The sequence below is a fragment of the Accipiter gentilis genome, chromosome 15, assembly GCF_929443795.1.
Source record: "Accipiter gentilis chromosome 15, bAccGen1.1, whole genome shotgun sequence".
NCBI lineage: Eukaryota > Metazoa > Chordata > Aves > Accipitriformes > Accipitridae > Astur > Astur gentilis.
In genome coordinates, this window is record NC_064894.1 from 27,155,995 (window position 1) to 27,174,895 (window position 18,901).

At 45.8% G+C, this 18,901-nt stretch overlaps 1 protein-coding gene across 1 annotated transcript in view; it reads right to left on the bottom strand.

The window, feature by feature from the left end:
- MAN1A1 (mannosidase alpha class 1A member 1) overlaps positions 1-16,648 on the bottom strand; it is a 149,811-nt gene extending 133,163 nt beyond the window's left edge. Inside the window, exon 1 of the mRNA XM_049817809.1 lies at positions 16,020-16,648. Within this exon, the coding sequence (XP_049673766.1) occupies positions 16,020-16,622 (603 nt within the window). The 5' untranslated portion in view covers positions 16,623-16,648. The remainder of the gene's footprint in view (positions 1-16,019) is intronic.
- Positions 16,649-18,901: the final 2,253 nt, after the last annotated feature.

The following is an 18,901-nucleotide window of genomic DNA, read 5'->3' on the forward strand; positions in this document are numbered from 1 at the left end:
GGTTGTGAAGACGTAAAAATTATTTGCTTTTCCTCACGATACGTATTTTCACTATTTGTCTGTAGAAACAGAACCGAGTAGGTTTAGGGATAGATGCTAAGAGAAATGAAAATTCTGCTAGAAAAAACCAAAAACATTTCTAAATTCACCTGGAGGTAGTACCGAGCTCATAGCTACTGCAGTAATGCTAACCATACCACAAAAGCTGGAGAGCATGAATGAAACTGAGTATGTCCCAAAGTGAGGGGGATTTACTACATGGATTAACTGTACAAAGTAGTTGCTATCAAATTCCTTGTATAAAAAGCTGATCAAGAACTGCTGATTAGGATTTTCAGTAAGCTATAAAATAGTGAATAAAATTTATTTTTAAAGATGTTGTGACTTGCAAGCAAATGCTGTTTTTATCCAAAGAGGTCTGTGTTTAATTAGTAGTAGCACTTCTGAAGATCAGAAGTGTTATTCCCGCCCAGCAGTCCAAAGGGCAAAAGGTAAGATATACAAATAATAAAACATTTAATCAGACTTCACACAATGAAGTCATTAGTACATCTTCATATATAGCTATACAGTTTGTTTCAAGAACTACCTTTCATCATCCAAGCTACCAAAAACTTCCTCCCTACCCACCAGCCAAAACGAGGGCATTTCCCAGGTTTCAGTCTCCCACACAAGCCCGAACGGCTGTGAAACACTCACGCTAATTACAGTAAGAGCAAACACAGATAGTATTTGTACAGATACAGCATGCTACAACCCTCTTTACCGTGTTTAAAAAGGTGGTAAAAATTATAGTTTGGCTCTACTTTTTTGGCAATAATTCTACATATTAAGGTATGAGCTTTTTCTTTGGTCTCTTTTTCATTAACATACATTATGTATTTATACATACATACACACACACACACTCTCCACTCCAAACACTCTTTTATATGCTAGTTTCTTTGGTAAAATGTAGGACAGCCGTGATGTTCCCAGTTGTTAGTTTTCGAATGAAAGATGAGCAAGTTTTCTTTCACATTACTTTCTTGTTCCTTATCCCATCAGAAAACCCACAAAGTTTCCCTCCTCCTTCTATACAACATCTTTGGGGAATTCAGTCAAGTCCTTAACTATTTTAAAGAAAAGACAGAAGTTGAAATTTGAGTGGGGTTTTTGGGGGGAGGGTAATGTGGTGGTAGAAAAGGTAGCACATAACAAATTCCCAACTGTTTTGAAAACAGCACATACAACGACACCCAGGATGTTTCCTACAAACAGCATATTTGAAACTGGATATTAAAGCACAGCAGGAATATCCAAGAGAAACTATGAATAAGTTATTTTCTTTCTGATTATAGCACATTCACAGCTCATTTTACAGCCTGCAGAAGTTCCCCACATAACACAGGACTAATGGCAACATGAAGTTACAGAGTACAAGAGAATCATTATGGGTGAAGCTGCAGTAAAACCAGCTACAAAGTTCTTAGGGAAATGTTTCTCCGTGTGGACATAAGGTAGGGCTGGTAAAACAGACACAAGCCGTGTTTGACATTGAGGTAGTAGATCACGTCCCCGTTTATTTGCACTGCAGTGCTCACACGAACACGGAGGACTTTCAAAGCTGGTTTTGAGACATCAGCCGCTGGCCTTGTTCCTTCCTCAGAAAATAAAACATACTCATTTTTCAAACAGTGGCATGAATCTGAAGTGTGTAAGACTCCTCACGGCAAATAAAGAATAAAATAGGCATCACAAAAATACTGTGTTCAAACAGAAGGGAAGAAGAAAAACTCCACAAAATCCCCCCCCCCCCCCCCCCCCCCATCACAGAACAGTCACAGGGAATTAGCACACCGGGAAGCTACTGTAGTGTCACTCTGAAATGAACATGTGTTAACATCTTGCAGTCCACTATTATGTGCTTAAAATAACTTTGTAATAGTTGTGTCCTTCTAGGTTCTCATGATCAAGACTACAGCTAACCAAAAAAAATGTTTTTTCAATGCCCAGCACATATAGATCAGAAGACCATTGATCTAAAGTTTCTCTTCACATGCAAGAGGCCGAAGTGGTGTGACCTTCAACAGATTAGACTACAGGACCTGCTTTATATCAGAAAATGAAATGCTGAATTTTCACTTCAAGTCACAGATCAAAAATGTAAAAGTGGAGACGCAGCCACCGGTCATACTTTGGATTGCTAAACAAGATCCAGAATAACTTACTTTCTTGATGAAACCTCCATACACACACTTAGTAGAAGATTTAAGGAAAAAAAAGTCCAATGAAAGTTAAAAGAAGCTTGACTCCTTTCCAAAACTCAGAGACCCTTTCCTCAAACTTATTCCCACCAGAAGTACTCCTGTAGGTTTTACAGCTACCTTTTCACACTTTTGCTTTAAGTGCCAAATAAAAGCTATGGGTGATCACTGTTCCCATAACAAAGGATCATAAAGTTGGGGCAAAAGGAAGGTTATATAGTCCCTGCTATAGCTGGAAAGAGCTTTGCTTCTCACATCACAAAATCAGAATAGGCATGTCAAATTGAAGGGATGCTCATGTATCGCTGTAATACTGGAAACCTACCCTTTTAGAAGCGCCTAGTGAGTTTGGACGCTGAGCATGCGGCAGTATAAAGAAAGACTTCATTTTGAAAACCAAGCTTCCGTAAAGCCAGACCTCTTTGCGATGTCAAAAGTGACAGAAAATCAAATGCTGAAGAGTTGGACTCTCGTGAACTGGTAGCGCAGTGCAGCAGTACAACCCTACTGTAAAAATACTGACAGTGTCTGCTGTAAACCACACAACAAGTCACACAAAACCGATGGAAATTTAATCAAAAAACATGTTTGTAAACTAGCAATAAGTATTTGCTAATTTTAAGTGCTTGCAAATGAAGTTAGACCCTTAAGAAAGAAATCAAACAGAACTGTGATTTAAATCTAGTTCAGTGGTATCCATTTCAGTTACAATCCAAACTTTGAACCTCTCAGTTTTAACTGACACTGTATTAGCTTTCACATCCTTAGTTTTGTATTTGCAAGGCGTAAATATCAGGTCATTGATATTTTGATCAGAGGTATGTAGAAGGAAGAAGCTTCAAAACAGCATGTGATTCTTGGATGGCACATCTCCCAGCCCCTGACAGTATGCTAGTAACCCATTCACACCCACAGAAGTGGCAAAAGCTGCAACTAAAGAGTTCTGGTTTTCATCAATAGCTTGTATTTCAAAAATTCAAAGGGACATTCCCTATATTAACTGTATCAGTTTGACCAGTAACCATTTCCTCATTTTTAAAAAATTTCAAAATACCTGCCAACATGCATTTGCCTGCTGGGCTTCCCTAATGAAACCGAGAGGTAGCACAGATGCAAATTAGCCAGAAAAGGCTACACGCCATTTCCCTCCACCACCCCACCTCCCATAATCAAAGCTCACTTCAAAATAACTAATGCATGAATGCAAAATGTCTAAACCCCAAGCCTATTTAAATGCTAGACAGGAGAGCTGAGGATCCTGAAGGAACTGAGGAAGGCAAATAATGAAGACCCCAGTCTTCAGGGGCACAAGCTCAATTTGTTCAGGGACCTGATCCGCAGGATCCCACAGGGGAGCCGAGTTCCCTGTAGGGCTAAGGTGCCCAGAAGACGTTGTCGATGTCCAACGTCCCAGGGCAGGAGAGCAAGGGGGCTGCACGAGGAGGGGCTTAGGGGGCAAGAGGCTGGGGAAAGGTGTCAGGTAAATGAAGACCAAGCTAGGAACAGAGCACTTAAGCAAAACGGACGCTCACAAATCCATGGGACCAGATAAGCTGCTTCTGACGATGCTGAGGGATTCGGCTGATGTCACTGCAAGGCCTCTCTCGATCACCTTTGACAGGCTGTAGTAACCAAGGGAGGTCCCTGGGAAGCGAGGGAAAAAGCAAGAAGGAAGGTCCAGGGAACGACAGGCCAGCCAGCCTTATTCCAAATCCAGGGAAGAAAATGGAGCAAATCCTCCTTGAATCTATTTCCAGGAACATGAAGGACAGAAACACCTTTGCGAACAGCAAGCATAATTTCCCAAGGGCAAAATGTGCTCAACCAACCCAGTTACTTACTATGATGAAGCCCCTGGCTCCGTGGATGAGGACAGAGCAGCAGACTTCACTTACCTTGACTTTAGCGTGCTTTTTGATGCACTTCCCCTCAGCACTACAGCAGCCAAACCAGCATGGACAAGATGGCTGGTCAACAAGGTTGCTGAAAAAAAGCGGCTGGACTGACAAGCTCAAGACAGCAGTAAACGGGTCAAAATCTAACCGGCAGCTAGCTACGAGTGACATTTCTCTGGGGTTAATCTGAACAACAGAGCAGAGCACACCCTCACCAACCTCGTGGGTAACACCAAACTCCAGCAATCAAGAAGGTGGAGAGTAGGGCTCCCACCTGAAGGACCTCAACAACCTGGAGGAGCGAGCTGACGAGCTTCATGAAGCCCAATAAAAGCAAACGCCAAAATCTTGTACCTATTACGGAATAATCCCGTGCCACAGAACACGATGGGAACTTACAGGCTAGGAAACAGCTTTGCAACAAATGTCCTGGGGGTCCTGGTGAACAACCTGTTGTTTCAACTATAAGCAAGCAAGGCATCCTGGTCGTGATGAAGACTAACTGTATAGTGGGCTCCGTTAGCAAGACTGCTTGTGAGTGATGGGATGTAATTAACACTTTCTATGCGACATTGCTGATGCCTCAATGGGAGCCCTGTTCTTGGTCTTCAGCTCCCTTGTACCAATTAGAGATTTTATTAAAAAAAAAAAAAAAAAAGGAGAACACATGACATATAAGAAGACATAGATGGTGTTGGGTTTGTTCAGACTGGAGAAGAGAAGGCTTCTTAATGACTTAGCGGATGCCCACAGAGAAAAGGTAGCCAAGCTCTTCTCAGTGGTGCACAATGAAAGGAAAAAAAGGCAGTGGTCACTGGTTGCAGCAAGCGAAACTTTAACTAGATACAAGAATAATTTAAAAAGCCTACAATAAGGGTCTTCAGACACTGGAATATGTTTGTCCAGAGGGGACTGCTGGAATCTTCCTCCGCAGAGATCTTCCACACTTCGGTACCCGAGACTCCTGAGCAACTTGATTTAATTTTGAAATCAGCCACACTCTAAGCAAGAGATCAGGCCTCCAGAGGTCCAGCGGCAAGTCTGAATCTCCTTCCTCCTCAACAACAAAATCCTGTGGTAAGGAGAAGGTTGGGAGAAAGAACAAACAGGACTACAGTGTGCATAAATGCAGACCAACTATGTCTCCATAATGCTTTCAGATGATCAGGCTGCATATGAAAACTGTTCCCGTGAAGTCTAAAAAGCTTTCTTACAGAGCATCTATGTTCTGCAAGGTTTAGATTTATATAACAAAAAATAACTTTGAGCAAAACTGATTGAAATACAAGGATTTCTTTGCTCCATCCTAATGTTCTGGATTTTGCTTGCAGTGTATGTTTAATTATCTTTTCAATTTAGATGACTATTTCTGTTTAAAACCAACCAACCAACCAAATCAAACGATGCCTTTTACTTTTTCCAGGTGTTTATTCAGATCAGAGCTTGCCCCAAGCAAACTACATTGTCAGTTACGGACAACAGAATTTACCATTTACCAACTGTACAATATATGTGGCTCTTACGTAAAACATATATATGAAGACAGATACGAATACATCTCTTTCTCAGTATATGAATACAGTGATTTTTTTTTTAAAGAAACTGCATGAAGAGACTTGCGGGTTTTTTCTTCAGAAAGGTCATTTTTTGAAGTGCCCTGCTTGATCTGTGATGTCACTTCAGCCCTTGACAAGATCACACACATTTCTATGAAGAGTCAGTTCAGGTTCAGTGCCATGCTTACTCTAGAGCTTTACAGAGCAAGACATAAAAATATCAATTTGCAGTTTGTCTTTACATAGCAGTTTCTCCCGTGGCGATTCTTCAGACGATCTCACCAGAACAAAGAAAGCAGTATACAGCTTTGAAGTATTATGACTTTTTAAATATGTAATATGTATAACTCTTCTACTCCCTAACTGGTAATTAGGCTTTCTGTTGCATGATGGGGGGGGGGGGGGGGGGGGGAAATCCATCACTGCAAATTATTAACATCTATTTCTCAAGTTTTCGTTGAACGAATCTAGTATTACTGTCTAGGTCCAACACAAAATTTAAAGTGCAATTCTCAAAATCACAGATGGGTGGAGAACTATAACCACAGTAACAAGCAGCAGATTTCCCTACAGACAGCAATATGGGCAAAGCTTTATCATTAGTATCACTATTCAGTACATCAACAGATGTCAGTGCTCAAAGGCAGTGAGAAAACTGACAGTGGAGTTAAAGACTGGGTCTGCATCTGCATGTGTGTATCGGTGAATAGTAAAATTACTATCTCCTTAAGCACTACACTTTGAAAGCAAAATGTTTTTTAGCTTGGTATTCTTTTACACAAGCTACTTCCTATTTCCTTGGAAGAAAGCAGTCTCTGAACAAAAGAAATTTCAAAAGGCACAGAGATGTTTATTATGCAGTGGACTAAGCGAAAGAAAAATATGCAGATACTTTAAAAAAAATAGCCGCGCAGTGGTCTGAATACTAATTAAAGAAACAAGCCACACTGATCTAATGCAATTTTATTGCAATGTTTTAAAAGCACATACTGACTTTGAATAAATAATTGAAAAAGAGGGTTTATGTTGCCAAGCAATAAGATCGCCCCTACTCAAGTCAGATGTTGTAAAATCCTGGAAAAAAGTATCAGACATTCTTTCCTTTCTACTGTATTCATACAAACAATACACAGTACTGCCTCTAACCTAAATGCCAGTGACATGTATCTTTACATGAGAATTGCAAAGCTGCATGCTTTTACATTGAAATTGCAACTTCTGTTTCTGCCCCGCATCAGAGAAAAAAGTTAATTACTCTGAAATAATTTTTGAGATGTGCACAGGAAGTCTTGTAACAACCAGATGTTCCATAGTCATCAGCTCATTCACTGCACAGAATCATTTTGGTCCTTTGTTCAATATTGCCTGCCAACTCTTCCAATCGTCATGTATTTTCTCACCTTATTAGAGATTTGCATTTAAAAAAAAAAAAAAAGGGCCCAAGTTTCTCAGAAGCCAGACTTCCATTCACTTGCTTTATTCCTAAGACAATTTAAAAGCCAAGGTACATATAGTTTCCAAGAGGGAGTGGGAGGACAAATGAAAGTAGATTTTACACTTGTAGTTACCTTTGCATAAGAGACTGCATATCTCAGTGTTCCCACAAGGGCTGTGAATGTTTAACTTTAACAGTTATAAGAATGTAACAGCAGGTTATGTGCTCATCCAATCTGTTTGAAAAGCTTTTAAAATTAGAGGCATCAGAATGAGCAATACCTGTATCTTCATAAACACCAGCCATAAAATCCAATCAGCTTACTGCAGAGAGTTATAGCGAGTTGTCATATTATTTCGTACAAGCATTTCTTGGTTACAGCAGAGTTCAAACCGAAGACTTCAGGACGCAAGAAAGGCAAACGGGGAGTTTTACTACCCTCCTTGCCTTCCTTCAAAACAGCACTGGACCAGAGCATTTGATTTCAACTATTGCTTAAAAAGCTTACAGCCAGCGACCTAAACGTAGAGCCAGGGAGTCTCAGGTTTAGCCTCCCCCGTAATAAACGGCGCGATTAGCGGCAGTTCAGCGGCAAACCACAGCTGCCCACGTGCAGCCACGAACCGGACTCCAAAACCCAGGTTTAAGCTTTAGCCCAGGCTGAAGACCTGCAGCATGGGCAGGAGCAAAGTCAGCCTTCGTCCAGCACACAGCCACAGCCCTGGCTTAGTGGGGGAACAGCCGAACAGGATCCAGGATCCAAGTCCTGCTCTTAAACCTGTCACCGTGCAAGTCACTAGACCCCTCTCGCCCCTGGAAAACCAAACTCCTTTCTCAGAATGGTAAAGTCTGCCGGACTCTGCAGGCGAGGCTGCCGAGCGCTGTGATACAACAGCGGCTTAACCGCAATCCTGTAAAAGGTTTCATTTAATCTGGTTCAGGCAAGCATGCGCTTTATTACTCACCAATTATGTTTTCATGACAGACTGGCAGACCCAATTATTAAAAGTCATGGAAAACAGAAAAAGAGATGCTTCTAAGAAGTGTGCACACATTCTTTATATCACATGCTTAAAGAGAACAAGCAAAAAAAAAAAAACTAAACAAATTTTGTAGATAAAGGAGATTTTAACACAAAAGAAGGAATCCCTAAATTGAGTATCTGGTACATTGCCCATATTGCTTAATTCATAGGCCCACCTCAACAATTATTTTCTTCATTTGTTAAATGGCAGTTCTTGAAATAACTTAGAAACAGATCACAAAAATCCTTTGAAACTGAATGTCTAAAACATACTTAACACAGAGACACGTCTGAGTAGTTGAGTTTGTTACCAAAAAAGCACACAACCAGAGCGTTTCATCATCTCCGTACCATCTCAGGCAGCCGTCTATTGCCAGAGAAGCGCTGCACCGTTAAGACAGCAGCAAACACGGAATCAAAGCCACCTTCCTGAAGTATTACCCCTACTCCGCCAAATAAGTTAGGGAGACCAATTGATTATTTGTAAATAAAGGAACTACTTGTTAAGATATTCTATTTAAGATGAAAACCACAAAAATTTACACCTGTGCTGGCTCCCCAAGCTAGAAAACAAACAAAACCAACCAAACGGAAAGTTAAAACACTCAACAATTCTTACAGCAGTATGTTTCAGAGAGCTTTAAGAAAAGGCCCGTCCATCCAACAGTCACACAAGTGCTTCTGTAATGACATTAATTACCTTCCACAAGAAGTGCCGTCTCCTGTCTGTCCATGATTTCCTTTTCATAGTGCTGTGCTTTCATTAACATTCAAAGAAGCTATCAAAGCCTGGCTGTCTAACCACTCTTATTTTCCCCCTGAATGAGATAAGACATTTTTTGGCCTTAACGGTAGATTTTAATAAACAAGTGGAATTTTTCTGCTTCAGTTTGCCCACAGCACAGAACTACAGCCTTAAGCAACTGTACTCACCAGCATTACGATTTACTCGATTTCTTTATATTAAATGGCTGCCATAGGCAGCTATACTAACATTAAATACGAAATCATCAGCATGAGAATAAAACTTTTGCCAAAACGCAGGAGACATTTAAAGCTTTACCTCACGCCTTTACATTACCTTATTTAGCTTTCACAAAAACAGTCCCGTGTGTCTGGAATTTACGTTTTGCCTTTACATAAAATGTACTCGTGGGTTTTCAGTTAAAATAATCATGTGCTTGATTTTTTTGTGAAAGCCAGATGTCTTCCACTGAACGTTTACAGCCTTTTCATCTTCCGCACAATTCTGAGGATCCTGTTACATAGGACGTTCAGTTGGTTTTGGTAAAGGTACCTCCTGAGAGCACAGACCAAGACTGAATGTAAGAAATGAAATATTCTTCTTAGCTCACAGAAAACAGGTGTAAGGCTGAAAAAACATGAACTAGCAATAGGAACACACCCTATCCCGGTCAGATATGCACACAGACACTCACCGAGATATCCCTCCATCTTATGACCGATGTTCAAATCAGACAGGCATTCGCCTGCATGGCAGAAACTTCAAGTCACTTGACCGAGAAGAGGCTGGCAGGTTCTCAAAAAAACCCAACCAAAAACCATAGCTGAAGCAACTCATCTGAAACAATGTCCTCCCCTAAAAAGACCTTAAGGGCTTCCAGCAGAAAGAACATTAATTTGGCAAAGGCATAGCCTATTCCGTGTCTTGTGGACAAAAAGATGCCTCAGTCCCATTCTCCTCCACCGTGCTCTCCTTTCAAACGCGTTGGCTTAGTGGGGGTCCACTGCTTCCACTGTGCTCAGACCTCCACTGAAGCCATTTTGGCTCCTACCCCACCAGACCACGAACCCAACAAAAGCTGGGGGAGCTTTCTGCCTGGTCGGCGGGTTGAACTGGCTCTGCGTAGGGTCTGCCAAGCGACAGAACCAAAAGGTTGTGAATCACGCAGGACCGAGAGTCACAGTGAACCATACTTAGTAACTCAGATGATGCTTCTCTGTGTCTTGTAGTGACGTTATCCCCAAGCAAGTCACTTTATTTACTGTTTTGTGACATTTTAGGTGCCATAAGATAACCCCTGCCAACCCCAGCTGCCACTTCACAAGAGCACAAATCCCCCCCCAAACCCAGGAGAAGTGCCTATGAGGCCCATGAAGATGCCCTTAAATTAGGGGTATGAGGTACCTGTCTACCCACCATATTTGATTCCCTGTATTTAGGCACTTAATTCACCTCCCTAGTGTCTTTAATAAAACCATTTTAAAAAAAAGAAAAAATATAAGAACTACAATAAACAGTATTTATAAGGAAGGAAGGCACTGCAAAACACTCAGAAAGAACTAGTAGATACAAAAATACTGAAGATTATATGTAGGTAAATAAAGCTGGGGGGGGGGGGGGGGGGGGGAAGCCAAAATTAATTTTAAACTCCTTCGACAAACTAAATGAAAGCTACAAGATGTCAGCATTAAGGTCACAAGGTACTTTTAAGAAAAAACTTCTTTCGAAATGCATTGCATCATCAGCATGTCACCAGGAATCGCCACATTGCTTACTCATTACATGTTAATTCCTTTCCTTTCACGGTATCTTGTTCTTAAAGAAATGTACCATCAGGGAAGGTGGCTTTTTCTGTTTGAAACCCAAACCACACGGCTGCATTTTAACTCCTTCCCTTCCCTTCCTGTGCAGGCCCCCACAACCTTCCTCCCAGTAAAAGCACTCCGAATTTTGGTCTACAGGAGCTGGGGCTTCAGTTAATTCCTGCCACCGTGTTTCTTTTCCCCTTTTCTGTTCTGAGAAAAGGGGCTGGGAGGTAACAGCCTCCTGAAGCGCAGCACTTCAGCCTGCTACAGAAGGTTATTACAGTAGATTGAACCTTTACTCTGCAAATGTCACACTGCGGAGATTCAATTTTAATGGAGAAGCTAGGCCAGAAGATCAGATACCAACTCCTAAAACAAGGTTACTGAAAGAGGTTTCGTAACTCTTTCATCTACCGTTCCCTCGCCACAACCAAAACCAGCACCAAGTCGATCCTTCCGTTAAGGCCTGCCACTCGCCAGCTCAGCAGAAAACCATCCAACTTTTTTTCCTCTGGCAGTTTTCTGCTGGTTTAGCGAGCTGAAGCAGCTTTTGGAGGGCTACACTGGAATTAATGCACAGTAGACAGTGGGAGAAGGCAGTCGAAAGAGACTTCCCCCTCCTCTTTTATTAGCAAACTCACCGTATCTCATCAAAATCACCAAAAGGAAATTAATCTCCCCCCAGCCTGGCACCGGACCCTGCCGAGCAGCCCCAGGACGCCAGCCCGCAGGAAAGCAAGCAGTGGGAGCAGGCAGGGGGGCACCGGGGGCCAACCACCCTTCTTCAGCAGCGAGCCACCTCCTGTAATTTTGCCATCACTCCTCCTTGTTAACGAGAGTTCTGATTACGCCCAAGTACTATGTCAAGTGTGTATTAGATCTCTGATTAGTGCTTTATTTCCACGCTCGCAAGCTTGCTTTCCTCCAGACACTTCTGAACTTCCCCGCAACATTACTGAGACTTCTTGCTTAACCCAGTGACTTCCAACTAAACTGCATAAAAGCCACCACAGAAAACAATTAAACAAACAAAATGAATGCTGAGGACTTAGGAAGCGCCAGAATTCACACTGCCAATGCAACCTCAATTCAATTCCTTATAGAAAGACAGTGTGAAGTAATGAATCCTCAGCTGCGGAGTCTGTTTTGCTGACTTGCGACCACTGCCCTGTTGAGCTCAAAGGTGCTCAGCAATGACCCGAGAACCAGTGAATAAAATTCTCCTCGCCAGGACTTCTACTAGATGACTGTAACAGTTGAGAGCTGTGCAAGTATTTGGAGCATCTCATGATCATGCTCTTCGGACATCGATTCCAGTTTATCAAGGAGGCTTTTATCTTGAAAACTTGTCCAAACAGCTCCAAACAATAATATGTACAGCTTCCAAGAACAGCACAGCTGCATTAGTATGATGCTCCACCAACACCAATAGCTTGCTGTTCAGCAGGATTAATTAGCCTGGGCAGAGCACCGCACTAATGTGATTATATTGCTTCTAGTACCTGCGCTAGCTCACTCATTGTTTTCTATTCCTTTTCTCTGAAATAAAAAGCGTTCAGTTTTTGCCATTTTCTTAACACCTAAATAATTCAATCACTCTTTTTTTTTTTTTTTTTTTTTGTAAGAGAGAGGAATGAGACTTGGAAAAGATTCAAAGTCAGATTCTCCTAATGGAAACAGTGCATCTCCTGCCTCCATAGCCTGTTGTGACTATTACCATCCTCTTCTAATCGCTTCTTTTGTTCATATCAAGCTGCCACCTTTTCCAAACTGCCTACGTACCTGCAAGTCTTCCCTGGACGTCAGAACTAATCACGTCCAGTCACAACCAACAGTGACAAGAGCAGAGACTGGAAGCCTTTCAGCTTATTTGAGTGGAACAGAGTCATCATTGCCTTCCACTCCCCCTTTTTTTTTACGGATGGGGACAGATCACAGGAGGTACTTGCTCAAAAGAGGGGCCACCTCTCAAATCAGTGAGTGGAAGAACAGGAACACAAGCCTCATTCACAGCCTGGGGCTCCTACCAGGACACCGAAACAGAGACCAGTGTGAGGTGTACCAGGTACCCAGACCCTGCCCCAAGTCACGGAGACGCCAGAGCATCAGCGGAACTGCCCGAAGAACTCAAGTTCTGACAACAGACAAGTGCACCGCTCTGCTCAAAAGCGGCTGTGCCTCTTCGCTCAAACCTTCCTGAAGCATCCAGCATGAGGAAGACGCTCAGAGCAGGCAACATCAGGTCAGCCGGTAAAAAATTCAGCAGTTGCAAGCAATCAACAGCGGTTTTACAATAGGAAGTACTGGGCAAACCCCACTGCCGGCAGTACTGCCAGCCCCTCTTTCTTTTGAGTTTGCCGTCAGAAGAGAAACAGAGGAACACGGCAGTCAGTATCTCTGGTCTTTGGCCGACGTCCCTTATCTGCAGAGGCGCACCTGCGGGTGTAACACGGCGGGACGGTTACCACACGCTAGACCTCGAGGGCAACTGTCTCGTCCTGACGGAGTGGAAGGCAGTGACAGCAACACCATCTCCGCTTCGCCCATGTTTCCGCAAGACTGTCACTCGCTCGATAAGCTTCTAGCAACTTATTTTCCTAGTTATTTGTCATACTATGTTGGTTCCTATACTAAAAAAGGTTCAAGAATCTTTATACTCCCACCTTAAGTTCCACTTTTTTTTTTTTTAATACAAAAGAGTATGCCGTAGAAAAAATGGTTACAAATGTCTATAACAAAATTTTGTTAAGAAATGCTATAAAGTCATGGCATTTCATTGTTTTGTGATAGCAAACCATATTGTGCTGCCTAGAATTCTAAAGACTTGTTTCAACTTAAAATTTAAACCAGAAAATGAACAAAACATCTCTAAGCTCTCTCCCCTCTCAGCTTTTTGTCAGCATATTGATGAGACAGAGCTCTTCCAGGACAGAAATGCAGGGAGGAACAACCGTAGTTTTTGGCATTCTTTTCCTTTGAAGTAGCCTGCTTTCTTCTCCACATCAATAGTTTCAAATTTTGAGTTCTAGGTATACAACACACATCATACAACACAGACGCAAATTCCAGGCTCAAAAGAGTATGAAAGCTGATTCTTTACATACGCACCTCCAGCACGCAACCACCAGGCAAAAGGAGAAGAGCTTTAAGGGATAATTCCAGTTTTGGTGCATGTACAGTGTAGTACAAAAGCTCATACTTTAAAGAGTTACAATTTAAAACTGTTCCTAAAAAGACTGCAGATTAGAACTCCAGCCTGACGGTAAAGTATCAACATAAAGAAAGTAGACAAGAGTTTGCAAAGACAGAGAAAAGCAACATAAAGGCCAACACGTGAAACAGTGTGAAGCACGGTAACACATAATAGGAAACACTTTTTTTTTTTTTTTTTCATTGACTGTAAAAGTATTCTTTAAGAAAGAAAAAATGAAACTAGTCAAGGTACTGCAAAAATGCAACAGCAATTAAGTAAACAACATGTTAAAGTCACATACTGCAGCAGGAGGAAAGGAAACTCCCAGAAAGAGCACATAGTATTGAAGAATTATACTGAGATATTAAGAAAAACTAAAGGTCTGGAAACGAAGTGCAGTTCCTCTGTCATCTCTTGTGCTTATACAGCCAAAAATCCGGTTTGGGGGGGTTACCGTGTTGTCGGTGGCTCCTGTGTAGAAGCGAAGGAGAAAGAGCGATGGAATGGAAAGGGAGGAAGGAAAATTGAAGAGATACCGGGGCATGTACGTACACACGCATATACACCCACACATACAAATATATGCACACATACACACGTGTTTCCATTTATAATAAAAGATAACTGGGACTACCCGGCACAGAGCGGGACCAGCAAAAGCAGCTGTATATTTATTTATCCTGCTTATTTACTTGTTGCAGTCTTCTATACTACAGAATCGCGTACATCAGGTCTGGAGCCTCATTACTTCTAAACACTTCTACATGGCAATTCAAGATAACTGGAAAAAGAGTTTGTTGGTATTTCTAATTGTTCCGTATGCCTCAGGGAGGCTCTGTGACTAAACCAGAAGACACCGTAGCCTCTGCGCACTTCGAGCTGCGGTCTGTACACCACGCACTCCCGAGAGTTTCTCCCTTCAAAATACCTTTGCGTTGGTATCTACTGCTTATGACTGCTGCACGATTCGCTAGAACAGTTAAACTGATGCAAGGAGTCCGGAGCACGGAACGCAACTTGAGATTTGTGAGAGCTCATGATCTGGTGCTCCGTGCGATGGCTGGGCTCACTTTTCAGACCGCTCTGCACAAACGCACCATAAAAATAAATCAGTCGAAATAAGGCTAATGATATTTCGCAAAGGCAGAAATACTCAGGAGTTATATAGTCTCACTCCTATCTCATTTCCATCACCACAGAAGAGGAAACATATACTACTAATTAATTCATAAACCCTCATCTCTGCCGGCAGCTGCAATTGTCAGTTCGATAAATAAACCGGGCAGCAATGACGGGAAGTTGAACGATATTATCAAGGAAATTCTTCTGCTGTCAGAGGACCCTGTCAAGCTCTGCTCGCGACAGTCGTGCCTATACCCAGTCGGGCGATTTTCCCTACGGCCGGACTTTATCGCGGTGCCCGAACCGACCCCGCGGCACGAACGAGGGGGTCAGTTCAGGGAACCGGCCGGAGCCCATCCAGCTCGGATCCAGCTGGACCGCTATAACCCAAGCTGCCTCCTTTTCACCAAATCCCCTCAACTCTTCCAGCCAGCCCATATCGCAACCCAACAGCGAACCGCGCCAGGCTGGATCGCGACATCCCTGAAGCGACCCTTCCTCCGCCACCGGGAGGACGCCGTCCCCCCGCACCCGAGGGGGGGGGACGGGGACACACACGGGGGGACACTCGCCGCTCACCCACCGGCGACCGAGCCCGGGACACCCCACGGGCGGCGCAGACGGAACCGCGTCGCGATGGGGCTCCCGGCCGTCGTTCGCCGGGCTTTGCCTCCTCCCCGGGTTTCGGTGCAACAGCTGGGGGAGGCCGGTAACGAGGGGGGAAGGGGAGGTTTGGGAAGGGGAGGGGCGGGCAGCGCTCTCTCCGCGGCCGCGCAGGACGGGCTGCGGGGCTGCAACCGCGGGCGACGAAGCCGACGTGCGCGGCGGCTGCCGAGCGAGGGCCGGCCACACAGACCACCACCACCCCCCACCCCCCTTCGGCAGGGAGGAGGAGGAGGAGGAGGGCTCGGGGCTCCCCACGCCGCCGCCTGCGACCTGTTGCCCCCCTCCCCGCCCCGCGTGGGTACCGAGGCGCGTCCCCGTCCGCCGCCACCCACCTCTTTGATTTTGGCCCTCCGCTGCCGGACGGCGGGGTCGGCGGGCTCCTGCCCCACGGCGCCGACGGGCTGGCGGAAAAGGCGCTGGGGCAGCCCGGGGGCTCCCGCCTCCTTCCTGCCGCGGGCGTCCTGCAGAAGTTTCTCCTTCTCCTGGCGGATGTCCCTGCGGATCTCCTCGGGCAGCTTCTGCAGCGTCTCCTTGGCCTCCCGCAGAGCCCGCTCGTGGTCCGCCCGGATCCGCTCCAGGCTGCCCGCCCCGCCCGCCGCCACCGCCGCCGCCACCGGGCCGCCCCCGGGCTGCGGCGGGGCTCGGGGCTGCCCGCCGGGCGGCGGCGGCGGGGGCTGCAGGGCGGCCGAGTGGAAGAAAACGCCGCTGAGGAGCTTCGAGGAGTCGGGCAGGAAGAAGATGGCCCCGAAGCAGAGGGTGATGAAGGCGCTGAACACCAGCAGCAGCACGAACTTCTCCGTCAGCCGGAACGCGCCGGGGCCCGCCGCCTTCCTGCCCCCGCCGCCCGCGCCGCCGCCGCCGCCGCCCGCCGGGCCGCCCAGCGTCCCCGGCCCCGCCGCGCTACCGAAGAGCGGCAGCAGGCTGGCGGCGGGCATGGCCCCCGCGCCGCCTCAGCGCAGCGCAGCGCGTCCCGCCGCCGCTGCGCAGGGACCGCACCGGAGGGCTCGGCTCCTCCGCCGCCTCCTCCTCCTCCGCCTCCTCCCTCCTCGCCTCGCCGGCAGAAAGTTTTCCCCCGGCGGACAGCGGCAACTTTTTCCCCTTCCCCGCGGCCGCGCTCCACCCGCCGGCGAAGCCGCTCGGCGTCTGAAGCGGGGCGGGCGCTGTCAGCTCCAGCCCATGCTGCCGGACCGCCGCCGCCGAACCGCCGCGGGTGCCGCTCCCCGCTCCGCCCGCGCGGAACTGCCGGGCGGCTCGGGGGCGGGGCAGGGCGGGGCGGGGCGGGGCGGGGCAGCCGCCGGCCCAATGGTGGGAGGGGCGGGGCGCGGGCGGGGCGGGGCGCGGGCGCCGATCGTTCTCCCGCTCTATCGGGACCCCGGGGAGGGGGGAGGGAGGGGAGGGGAGGGGAGGGGAGGGGAGGGGAGGGGGGGTGGGGGTCAGCCCCGGGGGAGGGGCTTCCCGCGAGCTGCCTGCACACGCGCCCCCCCCCCCACCCCTCCCCCTTCCGCGCACGCTTCTGCACGCGCGCCCGGGCACACGCGTGTGCACACACGTGCGCGAGGGGAGGGAAAAAAAAAAAAACAACCCAAAAAAACCCCAAACCCGGGGGTTTAATTTTCTGTTCCCGCCGGTAAAAGGTGGCGTCTGTTGCGAGGAAGCAGCGGGAGTGGGGGGACGGGAGCGTCAAAATTGGAGTTTTCGTCTGCGCTTAGCGCGAGTGAAAGAGCGAAGAAGCGTCGCGAAGAAGCGTCGACTCGCCGCATCCAGCTCCCCAAGCCTTCCGTGAGAGGAAAAGTTTCCAAAAAAAAAAAGAAAAAAACCCGATTTATTATTTTGCTCGTGTTATAGAGCAAGGCAATAGAGAGTGGGGCTGTGAGAAGCAGGGAAACACGGTGAAATGCTGGGTCACTTTAACTGGAAAAAGGGACTCCGGCCAACACCCAGCGGTTTATCTCCAACTTTTCTGGAGCATACTTGGAGCCCACCTAGACTTCCCCAGCGGTTCAGCGCCGTAAACTGAAACGTTTCCTCCAAAATCTGAACCACTTCAACGTTTCCTCCAAAATCTGAACCGCGGACTCAGAAAGAAAACGGCGAGATAGGTTGTTCCCCGAACTTAACGATGCTGAGGGTGGTTTGTTTGTGTATTTGCACGACTTGGTTTTGCAAGGGAAAAAAAAAAACGGTAGAGGGAAGTCTGTGCTTTAAACAAGGGCAGGGAGAAGGCATTGCATAAGCTGTGAAGACGTGATTTTGAAAATGGGCTTGGCACGGGCCTCATTCTGCTCCCAGTGGAATTAAGGGGAGTTTTACCATTGACTTAATAGGAATAAAGTAAGGCTGCTGCCCAGTGCTTTTCTAAATCCCGTTCTTTAGAAGTTAGAATATGTAATAGATTAATTAAAAACAGGTTTAGAGAAGACAGCTACATAGAACTATTGGACTGAGTCCGGCAAAACTCCCATAAGTATACAAGCTAATGCTTCTGTAAAATTTCGGCATTATATGTGAAACTGAAGGACCAGGGGCCCAATTTTGCATCCAGCAAAATCAGTCACTTCCTTTAGTTTTTGCTCTGCTTTTCTTCTAAATCCTATTTTTTCCTGAGTTATATTTCCCCACATTTAGATGTGAAACTATTCCTTAAACTAAACAATAAGCATTCTGATTTTGACACACATTTCCCAGAAATGTGTAATGCAGCCTGATAGCTGTGCCAAGATAAAACTGTTTAGGATGGAAGAATTCAGCCTGCTTGGAAAAGGAGATAAGAATCTATGCTGCCTTTTTTTTTTTTTTGTAAAGCAACATTTAAGGTAGCAAACATGGAGTTTAGCTATTGAAAGACAGTTGACTAATGAAAAAGCTTCCTAAATGGTGAAATACCACTCTCAGCTTCAGTGAGCGTATTCCGTTTCAATCGCTATGTATGTGGGCGTATAATATTTTTCACAGATTGCCCTCAAAACTTATCACTACTTACATGATAATATTTGGGGGCAGAATTTATTGCTGGAAGAAGTGCCTTTCTTCAGTATTCTAAAGAAATTCCTTAGGTTGCCATACTTCTGTAGCACTTCGTGAACGGATGCAAGAGTTGAAAATACCGTCACGCGGCGTTCTGCTCCTGCGGCTCCTCCACTGAAGCCCTCTCAACTCACCAGCCTCTTGCCTTCTTTTGGTGTCGGGGGTTAAATGTGAATCCACGCCCGGGGGT